The 23,631-nt window shown below is 39.8% G+C and overlaps 1 protein-coding gene across 2 annotated transcripts in view; it reads right to left on the reverse strand.

The window, feature by feature from the left end:
• Window positions 1-23,631, reverse strand: part of vps50 (VPS50 EARP/GARPII complex subunit) — a 110,939-nt gene that overhangs the window by 21,403 nt on the left and 65,905 nt on the right. The window contains exons 17-23 of one of the 2 annotated variants that reach the window (XM_065947993.1): window positions 22,777-22,867; window positions 21,454-21,639; window positions 19,649-19,767; window positions 18,275-18,381; window positions 17,029-17,150; window positions 11,636-11,713; window positions 11,105-11,185 (exon numbers count right to left, since the gene is read on the reverse strand). In XM_065947993.1, the coding sequence (XP_065804065.1) occupies window positions 11,105-11,185; window positions 11,636-11,713; window positions 17,029-17,150; window positions 18,275-18,381; window positions 19,649-19,767; window positions 21,454-21,639; window positions 22,777-22,867 (784 nt within the window). The remainder of the gene's footprint in view (window positions 1-11,104; window positions 11,186-11,635; window positions 11,714-17,028; window positions 17,151-18,274; window positions 18,382-19,648; window positions 19,768-21,453; window positions 21,640-22,776; window positions 22,868-23,631) is intronic. The other variant, XM_020631689.3, reaches the window with a different exon arrangement.

A 23,631-nucleotide genomic window follows, 5' to 3' on the forward strand; every position in this document is an offset into this window, starting at 1 on the left:
GATATCACCACAGATACAACTGCTCAAACTTGTGATTTTTTACGGCGATGCTCGATCAAAATGACAAACGACTTCAGCGAGATAAAAAGCAAACTGACTCAATGTGCCTGCTACTCGTCCACGTGTATACAAAGGAATGCCATATTGGACAAGTTAAACACAAGGGATTGATTTTTCAAAGTCATACAAGGGCTGGGGATGAAGCAGACCTTTCCATATAGCGTGACTTATAGTGAGGAGGTCATGACTCATTTGATTTACATCCTGCAGCTGCTGGAGATATTTAGCAGCAGTGCAAACCTTTAAACAGCAGTTTCTCTGCAGTTACACGGAGATACATAATGGAATGGCTTTAGCAGAATGGAATTTTGTTTGTTATAAAGACGAATGATTATTGGTCTATGCTGGTTTTAACATTTTCTACAAGATAACAACTATCAGAATCAGAGTGCAGAGTGATAAAGACAATTAATTTGATCATCCATAAATCATTTCAGACATTTTTTAGGAGACAACATCCCAACATTTTGGTTTCACCCTCACATACGAGAGGAAAATAGAAAACAGCAGAATAATTTCATAGCAAAGTAATTATGCAGTGCAGACCTCGAGAATAAACAGGTAATTTCCTTAATTCACACATAATCTTTCAGACTCACACCTGCAATCAAGCTACAGTAAATACTCATTAGTTAAAGACTGACAGGTTGACATTGCAATCATTAGAATGTGACATTGAATCCATCCAAGGGCTGATTTCACATTTTCCTGTTTACAATGAAAGAAAGAAAGGGAGGAAAATAAATCAATGTTGTGACAAATGGAGAATGAACATGAATCCAGTGTAAGCAGTGGTGAGAGACTGAGTTTAGTATTACAATATGAATGATTTCCTCTATGCACAAAACTATGTCATGTGCATCTGAGCATGTCAAAAACAGCTCCACAATGGAACGCTCCCACTTCTTCCTATCGCATTAACCAATGCAGTTTGGAGATCCAACCACACACTCTTCACACAGGAGAGATACTCACAACATTTCATGAGGACATTTTACGATAGCCAAGGGCGGCTACTCTTCAATACGGCTGACATCGATTTGGACGGGAAATATGCTCGTTTTCATTTCTCACTGAAAAGACTTTCACCGCAGTCAGAAGTTAATGATAATTTATGTTATCACACCGAGTCAAACATAGAGGCCGCCACAAAAACAAGGAGGAAATTAAGCAATGAAGCGAGCCATGGCAAACAATACGAGAAAAATGGCTGTATGGAAAGTCAGAATATTCTTATCACATCGCCACCTGCACCTTTCTGTGTCTATGCAGACTGAAAGCATTTCATCTACTATTACACTGCCTCTGCACCACTGCACTGAAGAGGTTCACATTTCTCTTTATAGCCCACTGACTCATTGCAGATTACCCACAGAAAAATGAGTGTCTGTGTTGGAATTCTTTTTTTTTTTTATATGACAACAGGACAGTCTGTGATCTGCGAAAGAAAAAACGGTAAATCACCTTCCAAAATTCAAACCTGCGATCCTCCTTCAGAGGACTTCATTCTGAAATGTGATAAAACTTACAAAGATGAAGTGTGACAGCTGATAAAGCTTCCTTCAGTGTCAGGTGTTCTTTAGACAATTTTAACATCTGAAGCCTCATATTCTGCTATAATAACTTCAAGAATATTTTTTAAAATGCTGCTACATTGACTTTTATTAGATTTCGTTTGCATGAAAAAATAAACGATTTGGAAAATTCAAAAAGGTTACTTTGTTAGAAAAGCAGCAACGCCAGCAAGTGGGACCCAAAGTACATTTTCAAGCTCTGCAGGAAATAAACAAGGTTGGCATCCTCTGAGGTGGATGCACTGCAGGGTACAATTTGTTCAACTCCCTGGTACAGAGGACCAGAGAGCAGAACGCTGATAACACATCTTGAGTCAAGTAACAGACTGGAAACAAGCCAGCAGGTCCTCTGCAGCCTGCTGAACTGGTTAAAGACTGTGAATCAATTTAGAATAATAACAACTGTCGACCTCAGAGAAAAACGATTCCCTCAGAATATGTATCAAGTTTTGATTTCTTTGTTAAGGGATCTGTTTGAATTTTTTATTTTTTTTATCTTTAAATAAACTTTATTAATAAACCTGCTGTACAAAAGAAGACTGTGTTAATGTTTCGTTTTCATCATCGAAATGTTTGGGAGTAATCTTCAAAACTATGTTAATCATTGAATCATAGAAGTAGTGGGAGGCTGCCACTAATAAATAAGATTTTCCTCCAACCTAAAGCAAATCTGCCCCACTTATAATCTCACCCAATTCTTTAATGTTTGTTTTTTCATAATTACCTTTGCGGGGCAATATTCTATGAATGACCAAAATGAATCAGCTTGCAAAGTTTGTCACAGCAGCTTTAAAACAGCCTGTTTGGCTTCCTGCTATGCCAGCCGTTAGCCCTTTGCTAGCATGAAGAAGCAGTTAGCAGGCCTTGTGTGAGTAGCATATGAAAACCTATAAACAATGAAAACAACTCGTGTTATTGGCTAGCAGAGCTTGTCACCTCAGATGTGTCACGTAGAAGCTAATGAGTGTAGGACACAATACAGACTTGCTATACTAGCCGTTAACCCTTTATAGCACGTAAAGCTAACAAACCTTGTGTACATTTGCATAGCTAAGGACTTTGACATATTATAAACAATGACCGCATTTTTTCCCCTTCTGGGCCTCTCATTAAACAGCCATATCTTTAATTTCTTAGACTTCAGAAGAAAAAATAATCAAAGTTTACAACGAGCCTTGAGCAAAAACAGTACTTCTGTCCATTGTTACAGGAGAAAAAGGAGAATATATGTGTGGGTGTCTGACTCCTCAGAATAATCTCAAATGATGATAAAAATGGAAGCCAAGCATCATAACTGGAGAGAGAGAGAGAGAGAGAGAGAACAAATCTTTTATTTGTGAACTCCCCGTGTTTTAATTATCTGTCTGGCACTAGTGCTCAGATAAAAGCAACCCTCAAGTTAATAAACCATTTAAAGCCCTCTTTGCTAAACGGTGAGTAAGAATGAGACTCCAACCTTGTGGTGACAGACAGATAGTCTCTTTCTTTTTTATATTTTTAAATAGAGACTACTCTGCTACACCCTGAACATACTCAAGTAATTAAAACCTTGGACCTACATGAAGTTAATATACTTATGTCCTAGATATGACTATAGGAAACTGTGCTGACTTAAATTGGAAAACTAATACGACTTTGTCATTCTGAGATAAACATGAACATGAAACAAAACAAATGGTTTGAGAAATTAGGCTGTTAGAGAGAGACTTGTAATAAACACCTTGTCGAAAGTGACTTCATGATAAAGACGACTTAAAGACGACGCAAAAGAACATTTTGTTCATCAAGAACGCCTGCTATAAATATTATTTACACCATGTCACGGAGGGAAAAGCTACTTTAGACAACTAAATAAGGGGCCTATTTCATATCTTAGGATAATCAGTTGATGCATACTCATTATGCATGATGAAACTTTCGCATCCTTACAAACCAAGCGTCTCTGTCTTGATATAAACACATTTGATATGTTTCAATGAGTGTATTGGGCTTCTATCTAGTTTCTGTTTCACCTCTTTCTTTCCGTCTGCATTGCTTTAAGGTCAAACTACTCTCAAAGATTTATTTTTCTCTCTCATCATTTTAACAGAATTCTCTCAGTCATGCTGTGGTGGCTTTGTACTGGCTCTCCGGCACTGACAAAACATCTTAGCTGATCAAAAATTAATGTGACCGGTACAAAGAATTAGAGCGAGTCAGAATGTGGAAGTGTTGGCACCATTCAGCTTTAAAAGCTATTTACAGTGTCAAAAGAAAAAACCTATGTTGATGCCAAAAAAAGAAGAAAAAAAGAACATCAGTACTTCAAGAGAAACTCCACTTATAACAAGCCAACCTATAATTTGATTAGGAATTTTGGAAAGTAGCGTTAACCCAAAAAGCCTTTGGGGAAGAATTTCTTGACTTGATTCTGTCAGCGTTACCAATATCCAGTTAAAAAAGAGCAGCTTGTCTGAGAGTGCAAACATCATCTTCACTGTCCTTGAAGACCTTTGTTTTCCGTGGACAGGGGAGAGGGGAAAACAAGTTCTATGTCTGCCTGTGAGGTATTAATGCTGAAATGGTTCCCCGATGTGGATCAAGAGCGCTGTTAAGAGCTATGAAGACATCAAGCATCAACACTAGGGAGTTTCTCTACCCCGAGTAATGATTACAAATTAAGCCCTGAAAAAAAAAGACTTGTAAAATGAACGTACAGCGAGGGTTTACGAACAGATAAGAGCAAAGAGAAACAGAGGTACAAGAGATGCTTGATGACTATAAATCCCTGCTCTTTTTTCGTCTTCAAACAGATCAAAGACAGGGGCCAAGATATTTATCCAGCTGAGAAAAGATTCTTAATGAGTAAGATGAAAACATATTATGTTGTGTTTGTATAATGAGATTATGCAATGTTTTATGGTATTCATAGGGGACATGTTTTCTTCTTCTCTTAATTTCTTTGAAAAAAAGTTTCCACAGCATGTCTCCTCTCCCTGCAGTGACTAGGGGCCCCCTCTAATTGGCTACATTAGGTGACACACCCCCTGATCCTAACTTTGATTAGCTCCCTCCACAGTCAGAGGTGGGATTTATGTTCAAATTAACTTATTAGCCAATGTAGCAAAAGAATGTTATTAGCTCAAATGTAGCAAGTTTTCTTGACTTGTTTCATTACACTGTGACTTTCAGAATTTGTCTTCTTTTTAAGTCCTTGGAGAATTAATATTATTTGTTCTAGCATATACCATTTAGCATTACTGCATATCTTAAATGAGTATACAGCAGCATAGGAGGCTCCCTTGTTTTACTTAAGTAGCCATTGTCTGCATTGCGGGCCCTTAGGTTTCAATGTTTTTCTAAAGTGCTGATTCAGGCCCACCTCTGCTCCTGGAGAATCTATTTCATCCTTGGGTTTTTCCCTGCACATCCACTGAGGGGTTTGTTGTGAGTAGATCCATTTTGATTAACAGCCTGAGGTATTTTTGCGGTGGGTATGGGAGGCTCTATCTATCAGCCCCAGCAGACATCTGAGGAGAGACGGGAGCTCCCTCTCACTATCACATGCCTGGGTCCATCATTTCAACTGTGTGAGGTAGAGTTTTATACGCCCTAGGGATTGACTACAAATAGACCTAAACACATACAAAATGCATTAACTGTGCTTGTGAAAACAAATGTTTTAAGAGGCTTTAATATTCCCACAATGCATCTTTTGAAAAGCATTCTGTTAAAAACACAAGGTTTTTCAAGAATTTCTTAGATTTGAAAAGCAGTACAACACATCAAAGTGGAAATAATATTAATAATATATATCCAATAATATCCACTCGCACCTTATTCATAGTAAAGAGGACGATTTAACCAATCAATTACCCTAGCTGATGATAACTGATGCCTTTTAAACACCAGCATCTGCAGGCAAATCTAAAAACATATACCAACCTTCATTTATTATTCTCAATTTGAATAGAAAAATAAATAGCCCTAATTTGAAAGCCGCAGTAAATTTGGAGAGCTTAATGGTTCTGTAATCACCCTCGTCATGAAAGAAGCTTCCCGTTGAGAGTTGAAAAGAGACCTCTCAGTTGAAGTGTCTCAATCTAACATGATTGACTGCTTACTCCTCTCCAAGTCCATCCCACTGAGACTTATGGCCATGTCGAGTGAACTGGCTGCCATGCAATTACTGTCAAGTGGATCCTATTGCACTTCTTCATCCCTCTCATACAAGAAATGTAGTTCTCATTAGACGAATGTCACATGAAATTAGGACTCTCATTTATTGTGTGCGACATCCCCAGACTCCTCTAGGAATATGTTTGGAAACTACTACTCTCAAAGTTACTGCTTTGATCAACTGTCTCAGTCAGACAAGAAAAGGGAGACACGAGATGGCAGTAACTGGAAATCTTTGGTTTAACAAAGCCAAACATGAGAGCCACATGCCACCCCTGCATTGGGGGGGGGGGGGGGGGTCCCAGTTCTGTTTCAGCCTGAAACAGAAAAGTCTGGATTTGCCCCTGCTTGATAAACCAACACGATCGCAAGCATGTCATGTTACTTTGGCCATCAGCAGGACAGAGGGCTCTGTTGATGGGACATAGGGGGCAACAAGTGAGGGACATAGACTCAAGTCTATGTTTGACCCAGTCTACAATTTACAATCTGTCTCTTGTCAATCTCATCCACAGTAACTGACACTGCTTCTGCTGAGAGTCACTGTCCAGTTTCATAGCTGTCCTATCGAGACTGATGAATCCTAACAAACACAGAAGGAGCAGAGGATAGTCGGGATAGTTCCTGTCTGGTATGATCGTCTCTTAATTATCTTTTGACAAGCTCTTCAACAGACAGTGCAGGGCAGAGCGGCGCTCTCTCTCTCTCATTAATAATCAATGTAGAACGCCCACTGAGGATCTATCTCTCCCTCTGCTACAAATATAAGCCAACAATAATCCATCTAGATCATCAAATAGAGGGGATTTTAATAAACAGAATCAAAATTACAGTGTTATGAAAAATGGATGCATTGGTCTACAAAATACATTGTGTTTTTTGGCACTATAAGAGGAGCATGCATACTAACTCAAGCGTGTCAATTCAAATGTATCAGCCAGTGTGATTGTGCAGAGACGAAAACTCAGCCTTGATTTGAAAATGCAAGTATAGCAGAGACGTTTATTTTGTGCCTTCTTTTGGAGTAAGGCGAGGTTGCATTGGTAGGGTGGGCTGCCGCTCCAAATGTATGGTAGGGAAAACATTGGATATACCATTGGCATTTTGTACATGGTGGTACAATATATTTTGAAAATTGACCAGATGCTCTATCTGTTCCAGCGTCTGACTTCCTGTCCAGGTCGATCTGCTCTGTTCAGCTGGACGCGTGCTGGAAGGCAAGCAGATCCTGTGGGGTGTAGCAGTGATTCTGCTTATTACATTTGTCACACTTGGAGCGCTGATGAGTCATCTGCACAAGTTACAGACAAGAAGTTGGGTTACTCTATCCATTGGGATTGACTGTCTCTTCATCACGGCCAAGGAGCATGACCCACAGCTGGGCTTATCAATGAAATGTGTCTGTGTTCACTAAACCCCACCAAAAAAAGTCAATACTAGTGATGCCCTGATGACTTCAGTACAAACAGTCACACCATGGAGCTTAATTATGATCCATAATCCCTGTCAAATGAGAATCCCCTCTGGTCGGTTTCACCATTCACAGAGAGAGACAGCAGGCCACAAGACTGAGACACGTCTGGACAGTGATCTATCCTTGTGAGACAAGCAGAACTAATGACTGCGGCAGTGTGAAATACATGTAGTGTGTGTGTATGTGTGACATGAAAGGCCGCATGCCAGAGCGTGTTAACTTCCCCAAGCTATAGTTGCACACCACAAGCACACAACACATGCTTAGAGATAAACACTAACGACAGAAAGAGGGTGTGAAAAATTACATTGGCAAGCAAGTGGTCACTGCATTGCTGACATACAATAGGACTACAAACCTGTACAAGTTTAATTGAAGTCTGTATTCTCTCTGTTAAAATGTGTTTTCTTGTTTGCGAGTCGGTTTTTGTGCATGTCGGCAAGCACTCTTCGCTGCCAGATTACTGGTGCCAGTACTGAAATTACCCAGATTCTCATTCTTGTTTGAGAGCCAAAAACGTCCCATATTACACTAAAGCTGAGCACCCACACAAACACACTCACACATGCATTTATTCAGCTCTTTTCACAGTTGTGTGTTGACTTCAGCAATTGTAAAACAGAAAACAACACATTTCCAGTTGTCTGCCTGTGTCAAAGTGTTAGTAATGCAGATACAAACCTTTCCAAATGTGGTAAAGGGAAGGAGTTGACAGGACAAACAGATCAGATGGAATAAGGAAAAGGAAGAAATGTGAGAGATGGTGGTTTAAAAATGGACTGAGTGACTGAAAGGGTAAATAGTGGTGGTTTAAGCATTGAGAGCTAGTGGCAGCTCCCTTCACAATGATGCCTGAGGCTCAACAGCTGTCACAGCTGAACTTTCTGGCAGCGACAACATGGCCGCAGATGTTGTTCATGGTACCATTCTGACATGGCATGTCATCTAACCCGCCTCAACGCAGAAAAAAGAAAGGATTTGAAGGATTGTACGTTAATTATTATTTCATGAAGATAACTCAGTTTACAGCTTCCTGTTAGGTAAAGGCGACACAGTTTGAACCTGGTGTTGATGACAGCGCACTGATTGAACATTATGTAACAGGAGGTTTTTTTTTTTAAAAATGGAGAAGGCAATTCCATCGCTGTCACCCTCAGAAGTTTCTCCCTAACCTTAAAACCTTCCAAACAACTCTCGATTAAATATTCAAAGTCAAAAGTGAGTCAACTCCAAATGAAACTGTCATACCCAGACCGGCTGTGGGGGTTTCAGAGAGGTAATCAAGAATAAGGGAGGCAGAGAAATGGAACATAAATGAGGGGATGATCTTTTACTTTTTCCCCATGGGGCTCCCAATTTAACTCTAAGCCATTTGGTAGCGGAGACAAAATGAGATGGAATTTTACCACTGTTCATATGGGACTCGGAGTCATTACAGGCACATCGGTTTTGGAATCAAACAGTTGCAACGATAAGTCAGGTGAACAAAACCGCAAGGATTCGCAGCTCAATTGAAATGCAGCGTGCAATTAACTTTATAATCTGTTTACAAATGAGGTCTACCCCACGTCAATCTCTGGAGTGTTAGGCTGTGTATTGGCATGTAGGTTGTGGAGTGCATTTGTGTACTCTCTTTGAATACATTCTAGTCACCTATCTGAAACAAAGGAATCAGTCTATATTCAAACTGAATATATAAGGTAAAGAGTCAAATGTACACAAGCTCTGGAAACTTCATCTTTATGTTTTCAATATGTATAATGGAAAAGTGTGTCTGTGTGAGATGTATGTGTTCAGGTCATGATCTGACACAGAAGAAAAGCGAGAGAACAAGATAGTGTTAGCTCAGAGAATAGGACATTTTCCCAACACTGAATGATTTATCACTATCACTTTATTTATTCTGCATATGAGAAAGGACGGACTCAAAGCATTTGCAGATCTATTTGTGTAGTTACAGCCTGCAGCGTCCTCCCTCTGAGGACATGGACTGTGATGGCCACATATAGTGATACGATTGATGTCATCTGTAATGTAATCTGCCAGTGTGCAAGTGTGCATGTGTTAAAGTTTTATGTCTCTTGATACTCTTTTGTTGTCATTTTCCACTTCCATCAAGTCCGTCCATTTGTCCAGAACAGCTGAGCTCGTCGGGCTTTTGAAAATATCTAACAAATTAACCAGAAGATTACTGGGTGCGAATAATTTGCCATAGTGCCCCTTGAGAGAAGAAAAACATGCTTGCTGTATCACACCTCTAAAAATAATTGAAAGCTTTGAGTTTTATTTTTTTTCTTTCGCCTGACTTCCTGCTTTATTTCCTTAGTGTATTCCTTTCCCTCAGCCATAGCCCTGAACATCACAGCCAAGTGGCCTGCATTGCCAACACATCAAAATGTCATTACGCCGAACTGTCAAATAAATGCTTTGTTTTAAAAAGGTCATTTAAATGCTGTATGGTCCTGACGATGGAAAGCGGCTGATTGTATCTGAATAAAAAGGGGATGCTGGTAGGAAAACAATTCACTCCTTTCACCTTACTTCCCATACTGATGGGATATACATTAACAAAGAGACAGGTCTTGATGGCTGCCAAGACAGCATCCTATTTGATAGTTATCTGAACTGACAGCAACAATTGACACCTTAACACTGTCTAAAAAGAGGTCATGTCAGGGTCTTAAAAGGTGCAAAAATGCATCTGTAAATGAAAAGACACTAACTGGCACATTTAACAGATTATCCTGCAGGCTTGTGTATGCAGTTACCAGAACATAAAGATGAACTTATAAAATATATTTTAGTGAGACAGACAGAAAGCCCCAAAGACTTCCAGAAAATGAAAAGAAAAATCAGGATATCATCATGGGAAAAGAGATTCTGTTTTTCATTTCCAATTGTGACGCATGGTCAAAATCTAATTCAACAGCGCATATGCATTATTGGCCTCTTTGTTTTCCAATACAGCTCTGAGCGTTAAACTTTGAAATGAAAGCAGCATTAATGTTGTCTGGTGTGAGAGGTGTTTTGCTGCTGAATAACAATAGCATGTAATATGTAAATAATTGATTCCACTTACACATTTCTAAAACTGTAATCGAAAAATTCACATTTAAATAAAAAGGCAACATGAATTAAATATGAGTTCAGTTGGACATTCACTAAAACATCTATTGTAATCAGACCCAGGGGGCACAGATCATTGTTTTATCCTTGTTAGAAAACAAAAGAAAAAAAACGGAAACAAGAATAAAATTTTAATTTTCCTCCAGGGGGAATTACTTCAGCAGCATAGCAGATTAGAGTTGGATTAAAGTTCAAGTAAAGCTGCTCTGAAGACATGCCATGAAAGACTGTATGTTTGTTAGAAAATGAAAGAAGAAAAAGAAGAAAAGTGAGAGAACACACATATCATCATATAACAGAGGAGAGGACCTGTTGGGGAATACACTGTGTGGACCACATCAGGCTAATTGTCACAATGTAACAGCAGGGAGCAGTGATTGAGAGCTCTAATGGAATAACACATCTAGCCTGGAAACATGGGGGAGGTGTGTGTATGTGTCAGTGACCACTGGCCAGATAATGGCAACCCATAATGCATTTGTGGCAGTGAAGGCCATGCACACTTTCAACAGTAGGACCAGACATACTGCCACGGTGGATAGAAAAAAAATAATACAGACAGGGGCTTAAAAAAGGAGAGCGGTACATGAGGATGAAGGGGATGGAGGGAGCATGTTGGGCGTCAGAAAAAGAGACAGGCAGGGAGATGACATTGGATGATAGAAAAAGAGAAATTAAAAGAGTGAGTAGAAAATGAAAGTTGCAGTCCTACCATGTCGATGAGACTCTCCTGGATCCGGTTCAGTGTGGTTCTCAGTCGGCTGCTGATAAGGCCCAGGCCCGATGACTCATACTGAAGATAAACACACACACATATGCACGCACAGTTAGAGTCTGCAGAAACACATACGGCAGTGTGAAAGCACATACCCACATACAACATCTGCTCCCATCTCACGCAGTGGGAGAATCTTTACACTCTAATTTTGGTAAGGCTCTTTTGCCAAAAGAGAATGAGGAACTGAGAGGAAAAGGCGTTAAAAAAAAAAAAGAAACAGATAATCACTACTGCTATGGTGGTAAAATAGACTAGGTAGACTAGAGGGGAAAATAAGGAAGGTCAGGGGGGTTGATATCACAGCAAATTCAACATCTAAATGCTTCTGAAATTACTTTCAGGTGCACTTGATGTCACTTGAGAAAGCCATTCATGCACAATTTGCAGGACTTTAAATCAACACCACCACTCACAAGGCAGGGGACGGGGGGGGGAGGGAACAACCCTGTGCAGATCTACTCTTACCAAGCAGGTAGGGCCCACCACCCTGACAGCACCCACCTCTCTGCCACCATGAGACGGCAAAGATGGGCTTGGGACAGGCTATGGATGATGAATGGACAGCAGAGGAGACAAACAAAAAAGCAAATTCTTAAAATTAAAAGGAAGAAGTATTAGAGAGTTGAATGTGGGAGAAAGAAAAAATCAAACAAACAGAATCAGAAAAATGGAAGACATTTATTGATTACCCAAAAATGCACAAGAAAACAGCCTGGTTTCTTTGAGAAGGTGACACTGATGTGACACTGATGTGACACCTTCTCTTATTGGCTGTTCTTGAGAAACTCAAAAAGCTGAGTTCCAGGCTTCTCAATAATCAGCTTTTCACAAGTTTAAAAGCTTCTAAGTTGACATTTTTAATATCTTGATATATGTGTTATGTCTTGAAAAGCCCTGAATTGGGGCCCCTTTGGTCTAAATCAAATGATGCAAAATTAACATTTTATCGATGGGAAATTTTACTTCAGTAAGTAACAAACTGCAGCTTATGAGATCTTATGAAACATGTATGCAGAGTGGATGAGTCAAAATCACTAATTAATAAAACAAATTATACAATTTTGGACCAAGAGGTCACATTTCCAAACGTGATTCTAGCAACAAAAACCTCACAACTTTTAAAAAACATTTCTAATATGTAAAAACAACTCTGATAACGCCATTTAGTTTTTGTGACATTGGTCAAAGACTCAAACTTGTTTATGTGTGTGCGCGTCTGTGTGTTTTGAAGATGCTATGTTGTGGGCTTGTGAGAAATGCAGACTCCAGCTCTTTATAGCATTGTGACACATAATAAAGAGTAAATGTATCAGTATTTGTTGACATCTGATGTTTCAAATCATTTGCTAATACATGTATGTCTTTCTTGAGTTCTTAAAGCTGCTGTACTTTGAGGAACTTTGATTTTGTGTTGATTTGGGCATCCACTGTGGACAAAGCAGTACACAGTACTTTTTTTAATAATCCTGTTCTCAACTTATAATCATTGTTATCTTAAAAAAAACCCACTTCCTTTATTTTAAAAATCAAATTGGACCACTCATTGTGAATCTTGGCTATGGAATATGAAAACAAAGGGTGTTTCTGCAGTGTGCGGTTAAATGAACCTTGTCTGACACCTACAGTACCTTGCAGCAGCAGTTTCAGGCTTTAATAATAACATTCAAGAAATAGTTGGTCTCTATGCTAATGGTTCCTTTTAGTTTCTTAGACCATGTAGAGGCATTAGTAATAATTTCAGACAGTTTCATGAGCAGCTAAAAAAACTCCTAGGAACTTTCAACTAAGGCAAACACAGTTCAAAATGAGCTCGAATTGTCGCCCTCATTCTTTTAGAGTTAAAAAGCCTCGCACTGAGGTGAACGATTTAACCCCAAATATGAATTAACCAAACTACCAGTGAAGAATAAGTGTTTCAGACGTCTGTCTTTAATCAGCCTCACACACCATTATTGGAAACGTAATGATAATTTATAAATGTGAGTTTGGGAACTCTTGATTTATTCTACATCACAACTGACTCCGATTGGGTAAGCCTTGACTTGCACATGAGCATGAAAAATGGATAACCTCTGTGAAGACGTGTCTTACGGAGTTATGACTCGAGAATAAAAAAAAGAGGTGTTCAGAAAAGTCATCTCTTCCAAGTGTGACATACTTTTCTGCTCTGCACTGTCTCAACACAACTTTCGACTTCATTGTTTTGGTAGCTCGTCTCTCTCCTCGCGTCTTTCTGCCATCATATTGTAGAACAGAGTGACACAGAAGAGTGATCCGTCTTCATTCCCCCACAATCTTCAGTTCACGTATTTCTGTTCAACTTTCCTACTAAATTAAGCCTTCCATGACTTTAAAACATTAATCAGCTTTTCAAATAATGTTAGTTAATCTGCCTCTCTTGGCCCCCAGCAGAAGAAATCCCAGTTATAATGACGATGGAGAATCTCTGAGCCCGGCACATAATGCATCTTGAGCATGTGTATTTCAGAGTCAGTAGTGCAGCTGGAGTTGACAGGACCAATATACACAGATAATGGGGCTATTTACCCTTTTGAATATTAATGTCAACCATTACTCTTCAAGCAAAGAAGTCAAGTAGCTCCATCTTGATTCCGACAGTGTAAAAAGAGCAGAGTCCAGGTCAAACATGCCAGCATATGTGCACAGAAATCTCCATAAGCTGTTTAAAAATTCATGGCCACATTAGCATTTGACTGTAGGTGGCTCTTTGAGAGAAACTATTCAGGAAGTGGGTAGGTTCATGAAATTACACTTAATGAGGACTAGAGGTACAGTGCAAAAAGAAGGAAAAGTGAGAGTTTAAGAGAGATGCATACAGACAGATAAAGAGTGGCAGGGGAGTAATGGGAGGAAAGAAAGCAGGGGAGATGAAAGACAAGCATGGCTGAGTGAGAGAAGCAGAACATGTAAGATTAATGACTGTAAGTGCTGTTACATAAAACTTTAAGTTCATGAGTCATAAATGATTTCATATTGTCATAATTTCATGTATTCAATAAATAAATAAATAATAATTCATGTATGTTAAGGTAAAAGGTTAAAACCACTGTTAAAATCTTGATGTTTCTATGTGGAACTAAAGTTCCTTGTTTTGGTTCGGCTACGACGGAATTAAGGGACGGACATGTACGGTGAACGCCATTTACAGTCTATGGTTACCTCCCGCGAATTTGTGTAAACCATAGACTGTAAAAATAAGTGTAAACATGCATGAAGACTGTTACCACTGATGACTGAAGTTTAAGCAGACTGTGAAAGACACTTAACAAGGACTTTAAATGAGTCAAGAACCTCTTTTCATGACAAGCGGTGCAACGAGGTATTTGTTTTATGTCAAATGTACTTTTGTTTGAGCAGATAATTATTCTGTAATTTGTATAAGATTTTATCTTTAAATATTTCTTGATATATTTGCCAATACAGTTCTCACGGCGTGGTCGGCATGATTGGCATGTGATACAAAGACGAAGATGCTTCACAAGATTGCTCCAGCAATAAATGCCCGTTTCAAAGAACCACCCTGTGTCTGTTGTTGTGAAGAGAGCTATAATGACACAGTACTTCAAAAAAGAACATGGCATATACAGTATATGTTTAAAGAAGGAACAGAGGTAGAAAGATATACAGAGGAAATGTGACAGAAACACTCACATACAGTTTGTACCCACAGCGGTCAGATAGAGACACATGTGAAAAGCAACTGCTTCACAATTGTCAACTCACAACCAGTATGCCTACTTCACGAATCTCCCCATGAGACAGACACACACTCACACACGCACACACACCAACAAATGTGCCAATAATGTGTATGGCATCAGCTCCCACCGAGAGCGCTCATCCTCTTTATCTCTTCCACTGTGAAGGGACAGAAGTCATTTTGTTGCTATCATTACCATTTCCCCCAAGGGTGCCGCTGACACAAATGATGTTTCCTTTCTTTGTGAGATGCAGTATAAATGATATGATCGCCTTGAGATGGAGTGTTAGACCGGGCTTGTAAACTATCGTTAAAGTGACATTTTAACTGAGACAGACAGCCATGAGAAAGGATGGAAGCAGCAGTATTTCCCACGTCTCACTGTAAATCATCTAATAAACAAAGAAAAAAATCATAAATCCACATTTTTAAATAAACAAAGGCTATTCTTGAAGCACCATTCCACAGATATAGCACCAGTTCATTACGTAACCGCAGGCTTTGAAGTAGAAAAATATTCAGATTACTTGCTGGGTGAAGCTTTCTTCTTTGTATTTAAAAGCAATGTAAATGAAGCCACACATCAGGGATGAATGATGTAATATCTGTGCCTTTTTTTTTTTGTTTGTAATTCTGTGAATTATTTTACTCGGTTCTTTAAAAACGTTGGAAGATGACAGAAAATGACAGAAGATAGAGATGGGGAGGAATTCCAGATTAGATATAGAGGATGTTGTGGTTCATTATTTGCATCATTGACCAAGCGGAACCCTCCAGTGTTAAAAATGAATCTGGCTCTAAAGGAATCCCCATCAGAGCCCATGTTAAGTAGCCAGTTTTATTTCTGAAATAAACATGTAACAGCCTGGGAAAAAACAAGAACAACACAATTTTGGTCTCTATAGCTAACTTCTCTCTGCATGACAACAGTACAAAGGGTGAGTTTTTGATTAAATTAAGCCTTTAAGTAACAGGGTCTGGTAGCTGCTGTCTTCTTGCTAAACATCAATGCATGATCACTGGACATTAACTCTCAGCCGTGTTTGTGGGATCTTAAGAAAAATATCTGTCTGTCGTTGGGATTTATGGCATTGACTGGCTGACCAAGAACTTTGGGCTCAAGCATTTCTGGTGAGTGAAATTCTAGAATTATCGTAATTGATCTTTTATCACTAAGTAGCAGGTAAACTATGCTATACCTGGCTTCTGAGCTCGTTCAGTTATTATTATAAATGTATTCATATGTTGGCCACTGCATAGGTCATAGGACAGTATTGTTGTTGACTTTTCCCTGGGAAGATTAATGTGGACAATAGTGATGAGGGTCACCCGCCACTAAATAAGCTGCCTGAGTTTCTTTGGTCTGATAAATACTCAACTCTGGTCAGTTTTCACCACAAACAGAATCTCATTCTGTGGGAAACGTGAGGCCGAATGAACTTATTAAACAAATAAGAAATTTACGTTAGTGTGTTGACTCTGGCACCACCCTGTTCTTAATATTTGGTCACTCCTAGCTCTAGAAAACCAACTTGGTGATGGCCATATACTTCACTGGAGGCTTCATTTTAGCGGTCGAGGAACTAATGGGTTCAATCACAGGGGGGTCTACGTCCTTTGCTTATAAAGTCTATGCTCTTGACACTCGTAGACACCTGAGCAGCACTATAGTCCTCTTTTTTCCAGCATTAAGGTGTGCCAACACTCAAGAAAACTTGATGTTTGAGCACAATTGGTTACAACAGTTAAACAGCTCGACCTTTTTAATGACACCTTTGGTTACCTTTGTTTCTATTAAACTCTTGGTTTTGAATTCTGTACTTTACAGTGCTGCAGTCCCACATTTCAAAATGAACATTTACATAAGAGCAGTCAGAACAGAAACACTTATAAAGATACAGTCATAAGATCTTGCTTCGTCTCTAAGAAATAACATGTGTTAGAGGTGAATGGTGGCCTAAAGCACAACAGTTCTTCGCTACAATACAGCTGATGAGTGATGTCACTGATTCAAAGGACCTTGTTCAATAGGGCAGAGGAGCTACATTAGGGTTGTGTTTTCCATAAAAAAATTACTCTTAAAGATGAATATACAGTTTATTATTGAGGTTGGTATGTGATTAAAAAAATACTGTACCATGTCATTGCGTCCAAAGAAGGTGTAGACGGCGTACAGATAGTAATCGAACAGCTGGGACACACAGTGGATGACATCGAAGGCGATCGGCTTCAGGATGTTCATCATCTGCATGTACTTCCCTGTGCAGAAATAAAACAGGACGAAGCATTGAAAAGGTTTATGTGTCCAAAACGTGATATTTCATGCATTCTTCAGTCCGTCTTTAAGGAGTTTTAAGGTTTTAACCACAGGAAGTGAACGTTTGTGGAACCAAACTCTTCAGGGAAAAACTTCAGCAGGAGCACATTTGAATACATTTAGAAGCGAGGATTTAATTTAGCAGGAAGGTAATAACAGCAATGGGTACAGAGGTACAGGGGTGTAACAAGGTTACAACTGACTTAGAACTGATGAATGGAGGGTGGGAAAACGGAAGAAATAAACTCAATCAAGCTGGCTTTGCCACTGAGACAGCACTATTTCTCTAACACTCTCATTTTTCATGCCCTTTCTCGCTAAGGGAACTCTCCTGAACTGAGGGAGCAATCTAACTCCATCAACGTGCTGCAGAGAGTGAATTAGAAGTGATTGCTTGGGATCAAACTTCGGGGTTCTCACTCGGTTCAAGTTTTGCCACACGACTCTGAATCAATAAGACCAATAGTGTGGAGAAAAAAAAGACAAAAGAAAAACAATAATAGCAATTTGTTTTTTTTTTACTGTATGTCCATTTTAGACGTATGAAAGAAAAAAAGAGAAAGAACGATTAAAGGAAAAAAACGTGTTAAAAGTTATTGTGTGTGTGCAATGGTAAAGAAAAGTAGCAGAGCTGTATCACCATCATGAGTTATTACATTGAATTAAATAAGAGAAGGTCATACGACCAAGCAAAGAGATAAATGGCTTATCTAATTCCTTTTCACACATGAATATCACATCATAAGGGTCACTTTGCCAAAGGGCACACTCTGCCAAAGGAAGGGCCCCGACGTCTTCAAAGCCACGTCACAAAGACATGAAAGCACCTTCCTGGAAACAAAAGGTCAGAGCTCAGGGTGAAGGCTAACTGTTACTAGTGCTGCGTAGTCACAAAGGGAGTGATGGAGACCTGAGCTACCGGCTTCACTGGTGGATTAAAAGGAATCTCAGCAGGTTAGAGAGAACGCCTACCGTGGCTGAGACGTATTCGCTCTGAAGTAGAGGTTAGTAGTGGAGGGGTGTGTGTGTGTGTGTGTGTGTGTGTGTGTGTGTGTGCGCGACTCACCGACAAGCCGGATGACGTTGAGGGTGGTGTTGGTGAGGATGGGTGCGTTGGTTTTATTCAGGTTGTAGTCGGACTTCTTCTTGCTTCTGATGGTCTCGCGGGAGACACTGGTGCGTACGTGAGAGAGAAAGTAGGGCAGAGTCATGAGAAAAAGAGAGACTGGCTAATAAATGGTAACATCACTAATCCTCAGTAATGATTTAGCCAGGTTCAAAACCTCCACGCGCTTCAGAGTCCTGTAATTGATCAATTAGGTCCCTCTACACAGAGCAGGTGACACAGTAGGACCCCGGCCATGATGTCTTTGAACGGTTGAACCTGCAGCACTGGACCCCTGACTCTCATCATCCAGATATATTAGCCATTAATTATTACATGAACCTCCTTATTTCTGGTTGTGACCATGAAGGCCGTTCAATAATTAACCATTAGTGATCCATGCTTGTTAGAATGGGGAATTAGCATTATAGCAACTATGGGCTAATGTAGGGTTCATACACTTGTCAAGACCTGTGAATCTTATCACTGAACACAAACACCCTGATACCACTAATAAGTCATTATACATGATAGGAGATGATTGTTTGGAACAAAGCTTCTGTATTGAGGACCTACCGTAAAATCCGGAATATAAGTCGCACCGGTATATAAGACAGTCTGCCGCCCCCCTAATATAATGGTAGGGGACACACTGATATGGAATGTTTTGTTCCCTGTACTAATTCAGAAACATTTGATATCAGCTTTTGGATATGCAAAACAACACACAAAAAACACAATAAATTAAACATAAAGGGCTATAAAAATGAAAAAACTCTGTGCTGCATTAAAGCATTCTACATCTTGTGAGAGAATCCTATACTATATATCTACAGCTAAAACATACTAAGATAGTTAATGTTTGCATTCGTTATAGAGAAAAAATACACAAATGCATTCAAATTTCTCCTCTGAATGGAAATGAGCAGCAAAAATCACTTGATTGCCTCCGCCTCTATTAAGCATTAAGGTGGGAGAAAGAGAATTTTTCATTGTAAGAAAAAAAAAAAAGCTTAAAATAAGTTTCCTGCCTATCAAGGATAGGCTGAAAAGGAATACAATTATCATCGCTAAATGCATACAAAGTGGTGTAATGCATGACTTCACATCCTTTTAGAACCTCCTTTGAAGATTTTCAAGGACATATCTCTTTTTTTTGCATCTGTGAATAACATGAGTGACTTATTTTTGCGTCTTTTCATGCCCACTTCCTTTCATACATTTTAATGACCCGGGAGGAGAAATGATGGACAGCTGGATATACACAGTGGCTTCACATGCCATAACCTGAGCTGCAGGGTAGAGCGGGGCTGAACAGTTTGACATGGAACTGACCTCTTGAGAGGTGCGTCTCCTGTCTGCTCATCGACGTAGTCCTGCTTGAGCTCCTCGGGGACGTCGCTGTCGCTGTCATAATCTTGATACACGCTCTTCTCCAGCTCGTCTGACTCGTACTTTAGAAATGTGCAAGAGAAAGATGGAGGTTACGGGAGATAATGGTCAAAGAGCCAGTGGAAAGAAAAGATAAAATGCAGATGACGTAAGTGAGGAGGGGGAAGAAAACAGGTGGAAACCGTGTTTCTGCATGCTGTGAAACATCTAGAATAAAGAGAGTGTGACTTCCCTGTCCATCAGATTTCACTTTTTTTCAAACGGCTGTGATTGAGTATTTTTTTGAAAAAGTGTTAAAGGGCTCATAACCATGAAAAGACTTGCTTGACACAGAATTCTACTAGCGGGAGAGTTCAGTTAAATCTCCCCTGAAAAAAAGACAATATTGTATTTGGTCTTAACAGCAAACTCATGCAACACAGCAGGCATATAGAAAGGATTACAGGCTTAAGAACCAGCAAGGCTGGGGCTTCTTTAAGTCTAATATGTTAGACAGTGCAATATTGCATTTCATGTTGAGCCCAAAAGGAAAATATATCAATAGATGAAAGGCAGGTGATGTGTCAGGGTGTCTCTGTAAGCTCTACTTTCTACTAGTGAAGAGAAATGCTTATTTATTAGAGAGAAGCCTGGAGGAAACAAATAATTATTTCGGACTTTAATTTATTCATCCGCCTGCCTTGGCAATATTCTCTAGATCACTGTTTCAATGCGATATACTTTATATATGGTTGAACCACACAGAAGCCTAGAAGGAGATCAGGTTGTTTCCATCTTATGTTGTCGCTTCTCCTCTGTTTGTTATAACAGCTAAGACGGGACGTTTGAGACTTGCAAGTATAGATGCAGAGAAGTTTCTTTTTTTGTATTACACTTTTGTTACTAAGTGGCTCTTTGTGAGTCTATTGATGTGAAATGCAATAAACCAGGCTGAGACTGGGGCTGTTGGTGCTTGCAGAACTTCTTGACAAGCACCTAACTTGTCCAGCAGTGACCCTGCCATACAGCAGCAGTTCCTCTCACCTCGACCTTAGACGGAGGGAGCTATTTCTGCTCCCGCAATGAGGATCTGTTAGTATCAGAGAGGCCATACTGTTGTGTGTGATGACAAGGTTTTAAAGCTCTACTGATGGAACAAGAAAGCTTTGATTTCAAACAAGCGTAGCTGCTAACATTACCTTGCCCATGCACAAACAGAAAGACTGGAAGATGTTTATCAATTTGTTCTTTTTCAAACACATAATTATGGCAGATGTTTTGCTTTTATTCAAAATAAGGGAAGATCAATACTCTTTTTGTTTGAGTTTCTTAGACAAGTTAAAGCACTTGTTTTTAAGACAACAGGCTCACACTCCCTCTTTAAATAAAGCTAGGCTGGTGTTCTGGGTTTGATGATGCAGTTGCACAAAGCAAACTGATACTCAACTGCAATGGTCTTGATTTTTTTCCCTGGATCTACCCACTAATTCACTTCCATTTTAACATCTTATACTAGATGTCAGACAATGCATCAAAGTGTTACAACAATTATGGCAGCTTCCGCACTGTTGGCTGTACATGGTTCATGAAAGTTTGTTATTGCAGATGCTGCCGCTTGAGGGATGCTGAAACCCTCATATGATCCGCAGTGATAATCTCCCTACTAATCAGCTCGTTCCCTTGTTCATTTGTTTGTTGATATATTTCAACAGGCAGTCTTGTTAGTTATCACCCTTTAGGGAGTTGGTGTGTCTAAGTGGTGCCCTTACCCCGTTAGATGCCAGCACATCCTCCGTCTCCTCCTCTTTGTGCTCAGTGTGCATCTCAAAGGGGTTTCCCTCCTGCAGGTACTGCTGGAAAAGAGACAGCTCCTCCTGAGCCAGGCCGGTGGAGGATACGGCCTGTCTGCTCGGGGACACGGACGGAGAGCGACACTGGCCCATGAACTTAAACTCCTGAATGAGAGAAGTGTAAAGGATAAGTACTGAATAAACAAAAGAGATTTTTGATTGGTAAAGTAAGCATATAAGGTACAGAAAAACAGAAATAATCATTGTATGTCAGCATGCATAACCCTGGGCATGTTTGTGTATCATCTCTGTTCCCTTTCAAGTCATTGACCTTCAACAATGTGCTCTTCTTAGGCTGCAGATGAGAAGGTGTATCAAATCTTCCTGCATAATTAATTTAAGTGGAATTGCTTCATGCTTAGGAAATGAAATAATTGCAAATGCAATCTGGGTAGTCAAGTGATGAAAAGTTTCACTGTACCTTTTTAAGAAATCACTACTACCTTTTCTCACAAAATCATGCTGCTGCTTCTAATGGTAATGTCTTCTTGCCCCTTTAATATCATACGGATTCTGGTTGTCAATTCATTCAATGTTTTCACTATAAGTCATTATACCCATGATGGTTTTGTGTGGGTGCTGTGGGAGGGATGTGTGGCTGGTCAGGTTGGTGAGAGCATATATGTGTTAGCAAGAATCTTTGCAGTGGAATTAGTCAAATGAAAGGCTTATTCTTCAGTGTGCTTCAATATTAAGATTTCATAACCAGCTTCAAATGTTTGAGGGACCTTAAAAGAGTAAATAAGAAAAAGTAATACCTGGATGCAAAACAACCTTTAACTGTAGCAAGCTTTATTCTTTCTTTCATGTCAACCAGGCTTTAGTATGAATGTCCTAAGCCATACAAAAAGTGATTATGAGGAAATTCCAATAGACTGACTTGGAGTAGACTTCACAATTACGTCCCATGAGTTTCTGGTAGCAGAAAGACAGCCAAAGAAAGTGGTGACACACACACACACACACAAGCAGACCAGATCCTTGGTTTAAGATGACCTCTGTTTTCTAAAGGAATCAGTCGTCGAGTACACTCTTAGAAGCAAAACACAAACGTATAGCTGTGTTTTATGTCCCTGCCGCTGGCTAGTGGCTGGCTAGCAGAACGCTGGTCACCAAAAATATCTTATAAATCTTAGTATTCAATGTTCTGGACATGACCGCAATGTGAGAGGGTGTTTAATACAGTAAATGGATGCTACTGTGCGTCCCTTCCCCCGCCTCTCTGATGTGATTCATACTCACATGGAGCTGGGCGATGTTAAAGTTAGACTTGACCGGGCACAGTTCCCACGTCTCATTTTCCAGAAACATCCTCAGCTCTTCCAGCCGCGTCCTGTGGGAGTTTGAGGAGAGAGACAAAGGAAAGGTGATTTAGTTGAAGAAGAAAAAGTCGACATCTGGCCACTACTGACCTTATGCCATTTCCTATATTCAATCAGCTCCTTTGTTCTGAGAGTCTAGATTATATGTGCAGACATAAAGGAACGCCTGCAAAGGTCAGTGAGAAAGGAAGAGGTGTGTGTGTGTTATTTCTGTGTGTGTGACATGTTCACAGCTCAAGACAGGCCCCCTGGTGCTCACACACGGCACGGGGTCAGTATCAAGGCTGTGAGTGTGAAATGGCCGAGCAGTGTCAACTTCAAACACTGCAGCCCCCCTTGTTGCTGGTCTGAAGGTTTTTAGATGTAGACGTAAGAGTACATGAAACAGTGGCATAAAACAGGGAAGCCTAGTGTTACAAAAAAAAGGACAGGATATTTGTTACATTTCTACTTCCTGGCCTCAAATATTGCATGCCTAAGGAAATGTATCAACCACTCTATTTTGCACAATTTCCCCACATTTATTTTTCTCAAATTGAATGTGAATTTAAAGTATATTAAAACTCTGAAACTTCAATCACTCAGAAAGAATACGTTATTGAAAATGAAAGCACCCTTGTTGCAGATATTTATCATGTTTGAACCCCTGCAGGAGTCGTTCTGTCCTTTGGACCCCGCAGACCAACAATACCAACGCACCCCCCTGATGAGTGAGTGTGTGACTTCAGGCAGTTGACACACACGCCTATGAGCATCATCCAGTCAAAGTTCTCTG

The sequence above is a fragment of the Labrus bergylta genome, chromosome 19 (genome assembly GCF_963930695.1).
Source record: "Labrus bergylta chromosome 19, fLabBer1.1, whole genome shotgun sequence".
NCBI lineage: Eukaryota > Metazoa > Chordata > Actinopteri > Labriformes > Labridae > Labrus > Labrus bergylta.